This window comes from Galendromus occidentalis, unplaced genomic scaffold (genome assembly GCF_000255335.2).
Source record: "Galendromus occidentalis unplaced genomic scaffold, Mocc_1.1 scf7180000077183, whole genome shotgun sequence".
Classification (NCBI taxonomy): domain Eukaryota; kingdom Metazoa; phylum Arthropoda; class Arachnida; order Mesostigmata; family Phytoseiidae; genus Galendromus; species Galendromus occidentalis.
In genome coordinates, this window is record NW_003805171.1 from 577,952 (window position 1) to 582,505 (window position 4,554).

Genomic DNA, 4,554 nt, shown 5'->3' on the forward strand with positions numbered 1-4,554 from the left:
TGTCGGCAGTCTGGTCTGCGAGGATTTCATGCACTTCAAGCTCGATGCTTCCCATCCCCATGTCCACCCGGACTCGAAGAAATCCTTGAAAGAGCTGTCGGAAATGTGTGAGTGTATGCCTCGAACTACCCTATGGATATTTTCTTCACGCGCCGACATGCCGAAGGAGCTGATTTCTGATGCGGTTTGACAGGGCACAGCGCAGAATTCGAAGATCTCAGACGAAGCTTGGGGCCACTCTGGCCCAGGCTCACACCTGACTCACCGGATGAGCCTCCAGTCCAAGCTTACCACTCGAATGCTGCGGCCTTCCAACTCACGTGAGATGTCGGATTTTTCTGCGTTTATTTGTCAACGAAAGAGTCTCCCAAGATCCGTATCAGCGGCTCTCCCTGAGACCTTTCTATTCTTAGGAATGTGAAGAGTTTCAAGGATTATTTGATGAAGGTCGAAAGCCTCATGCGGAAGGTCAACATGAATAGTGAGAAAATATTTCCTTTATTCCTGATTAGAGATGAAATTAAGCAACCAATGGCTGTGGAAATTCAGATTTCTTTTCGGATCTTCCTTCCGGATGAGCTTCTTCGCCGAGAACACTTGCCATCATCGAATTGCCCTCCACAGAGGTTCTCTCGAGCCTTGGACCGAAAAAAGAAGCACTCGGTAAACTGGCGCTCATCGAAGCGCTAGACAAGTTCAAGCGACCCAGACTGCTTTGTCGTGATCAACCAGGCAACGGTGCGGCATTCGCAGGGCCTCATCGCATCCTCGAAGAAGTAGGAGTGTGCTTCTCGCACGAGTTCTCTTCTAAGAAGTGTCCTCTGTAAGATCCCCTCCGAAACCACGCATGTCGAATTCAAGTTGCACCGGAATCGTTGCTTGCATAGATGACGAATGCTGCGTGTGACCAGTATTCACAGGAGCCCCGTAAATTTTCAGACGCGACACGTGCCGAGAGAAAATCTATTTCGTCCCATAGGACACTGGATCCGCGGCGCTCCGATGGGGCGCCTTTGGGAGCTTCATTTGGATGCGTACTCGACGTTCTTTGTATGCGATTGGAAACCGGAAAAAAATTCTGAGAAGTGATGAAAATTACCACAGGAGCGAACTCTTCGATTGATTCAGGCCTCTATACTCAGGTCGGATACGACGCGGAGTGCCTCACAATACAGAGACAGCATATCAGATCATCCGGACAGGCGCCGGTCGTACATATAGTATATCCCGCCCGGACCCGTTGGGTTAGAAGTCGCATCGCGGATCCCGTGGAAACAAGGATGTCCCGTCAATTGAGAAGCACTGCTCGAGAGCCGACAGAATTATAGTCCGCGACAAGTCGTTCCTCTCGACGGTCGGGACCCTTGAAGGTGGCGATTCTCATTGTTGCGGGATGATCGTCGGCAAGATAGACTCCAACTGTGCTGGACTCGGATGATGAGCCCAGGGATTCAGGCGGTAGTTCGATACTTGCGGTTGATACTCTTTGACAACGGGACATTCCAGAAATAGTCTTGGGCTGGGATAATTGGAATGATAGTTGGAATGTTCTTCCGAGGTCCTTGCTCTTCCATGGTCGGCGTTCCTTATCCATGACGGGCTTCCTATTGGATTGAGAATTCCGAGTATCACTGTTTTCGTCTCCCGAAGAAGCTACCCAGCGCGATGATTCCAAAACGCATCAAATCAGTCTATGAGAGATATTGACTCGATTCTATGATAGGACGTCTGATGTATAACTAATTCTTCCCTTCTGACCCACCATAAAACGAGTGCGATTCAAATGATCGGAAAGACATCACGACGGGAGAAAATTCAGGAGATATGTACTCCCAATGAGGGAGCCGAACTTTCGTGCACCCACTTCCGACATTGACTGTTTCGAGCCCCATCTCGTCTCGGAGCGCGCAGAGCCGTCGCAGCTCATTCAGAGAGGTTCGGAGTCAAGAGTATACCGCCTATCAACTTCGACTCGGGTCGGCGTAATGCTTTCCCCCTGGATTTTATTCATCTCTGACAAGAATTTTTTGAGGCAGATCCGTTTCCTCCGGCCGCTTTCTTCTTTTGCCGATGAAGATGACAGAGGCACCCGCTCATGATCTTTCAAGATTGCAGTGGGCTGGGCATGATGATGTCTTGCATCGGACAAGAGTCCCTTCGAATCAGAGTCACCATTAGAGCCTGCTTTACGATTCCGGTCTCACCTTGATTGGCACAGTTCGGCATTGCACATGAGTAACTAACGAGCTGCGACAGTCCGTTGGCTTGAAGTCGGCATCGAAACAAACGCCGATCTCGGAGAGCACACTCAGGTTCCGTTGGAAGAGATGCCTGCACGTCAACCTCGGTTTCCCTTTGTGTCTTCCGATGATTGCCTTCTCGATCTCCAAAGCCGAGTAACCTTTATGGTCGTCGGGTTCTATTTTCTGCCTCCGGAGCCACTCTGGAAGACACAGGAGCCTGGGACAGGGAATATGGAAAGGCTTGGCTATGTATTCCACTATATGGGACTGCGTGTCATCGTCTGCGGGAAATTCGAGAGATGAACGCACCTGATATGAAAACCTGAGATGCCAGCTCAAGAGTTTTACTGAAGTACTTCTGCATAGTATCTAGATGAGGGCTGGAACCGACGCCGAGTTTCGATTGTAAAATTCAGTTGAGAGCCGGAGATTGAGACAGAATGAATCTTCGATGCTAATAGAGAGCGTGAAGTCACTCACTTCTCCGCCAGTGATCCGTGATGCTTCCCGAACTCATAAGCCCAAAACTGAAGATTATCTCTCGAACTTAAAGATTTCCATTGACGAGACATTCGGAGTTTCACCTCGTTCGACACCTCTTCCGATACTGATAAGAGATGCAAGCCACAATCAGTCAAACCTCCTTGGCATGGTGGGAGGTCCCAGTGTCGGTAAGGCTATGGAAATAAACTCAGAGACGATTCAATCCTCTTGATTGAGTGCCTGATCCTCGTATTATCAGACGACTGACCCCTTTTCATTAGTTCTAGAATGAGCATGTCGTCCGCAAAAACCGGGTCAAAAGTATCGTGGTTCCACAAACCGTGGATGGTCCATCTGCAGAGAGAAATATTTCAGCACGCTGTAGCGACGAGAGCTCTGATGAGATGAGGAGAAACAGACCGAGTGAAGAACAGGCGCCTGAGAGTTTGCACCGTTCATGGCACCCCGTCATCGGCCGTTGGTGATCAGGTGTCTCGGATGCCGCTCCTCGAACGGAATACTCACTTCAGATCCGGGATTCGCCTGCAGTGATAGAATTCCACCTTTGCCTGCTTCGGCGCGATCCGCTCGTGACAGTGGCCGGGATAGTAAACTAAGGACAGAATCATGTTCGGTGGTTTACTGTGGAATCATTTTGTATTTAAAGATAGCTTCAAGCAGTTGGGAATATTCTGCCGTGAACAGTTCCGCAATAATTATGACCCTCGGACGGGGAGATGCGGGAAATTCCAGCGAACTTAGTAGAATGACCACCGATCCGAGACGACCGCAAACTCACGACGTTCCTCGGTCTGGCTGAACCGCCATGAGGAAGAGTTGAGCGACGAGGAATATCAGGGTGCGGCCACCTAAGGATCTCCATGCGGGGCGTCGACCGCGTCCCCACAATCTGAGGTTGTCATAGAACTCGATCGCGATATAGATCGACCACGGTATCAACCACCGGTGCACAGTCATGACGAACTGTCGAGTCTATGGTGAGATACGATGGTGACTCGCCGAGATCCCGAGAAACACGGGTTGGTTAGAATCGGTGAAAAGTTTCGTTGTTTGCAGCGAAGAGTGAGCCGTGAGACATCTGATCGCGTCCTAAGTCAGTCTACATTCTACATGAACTGGCTCGAAGCGGGCATTACGCCGCGCTTGTCATTTCTCATGCCGAAGACTAGGATTTTTTTTCTCTCCTCGTAGGCGATGTTCATTTCGGACCCGCTCCCTCGGTACTATATCAGATGAGGCAGATTGAGGAACTCATCCAACCACTCATTGACGATGTGGAGGCTGAGGTCCGTTCGAAGAGATCAAGACTCAGCGAAAGAAGCGCTCTCGGAGAAAGAGAGACATCGGCTGAGATACCGAGAGCTGTTCCTTTCTTCTCCAGATGGGAACCCTGCCCGAGACGGCCATTTGAGGGGAATGCTTAGGGACTCTCCCGAACTAGACGGAAACACTGGGATCCTATTTCCAAAACGAGAGTCCTAAGGTCCTAACAGGCGGAAATAAAGATCGTTCCAATCACATCCATTTCGATTGCCTCTCGGGGTAGACGCCTATATTAGCGACAGGATGAGCGAGCGATGATCTTCTAAAGAGAGATGTCGATTCTCAGCGTTCGAGCTAAAACTCCTGACCTCTTTGCATCTCCCCGTCAAGTCACAGGCAATGTGGCTGAAGAACTTCCAAGCCGAGGGAGGTTTGGAATTTGAAAAGCTGGAAATTCCTCATTCGATGTCGTTCTTATTTGTTCGGTTTCCTATTGGGGCTCTGCCTGTGATGCCAATATGGGAATGGAATACAATCCTGTCGG

At 49.9% G+C, this 4,554-nt stretch overlaps 1 protein-coding gene across 1 annotated transcript; it reads right to left on the reverse strand.

The window, feature by feature from the left end:
• Nucleotides 1-2,186: 2,186 nt before the first annotated feature.
• On the reverse strand, nucleotides 2,187-3,704 carry LOC100899073 (ribonuclease T2-like). Its single transcript, XM_003741515.1, has 6 exons — nucleotides 3,526-3,704; nucleotides 3,252-3,368; nucleotides 2,995-3,080; nucleotides 2,724-2,850; nucleotides 2,553-2,623; nucleotides 2,187-2,443 (listed from the first exon to the last, which is right to left on the reverse strand). The coding sequence occupies exons 1-6, from the start codon at nucleotides 3,702-3,704 to the stop codon at nucleotides 2,187-2,189; spliced, it is 837 nt and encodes a 278-aa protein (XP_003741563.1).
• Nucleotides 3,705-4,554: the final 850 nt, after the last annotated feature.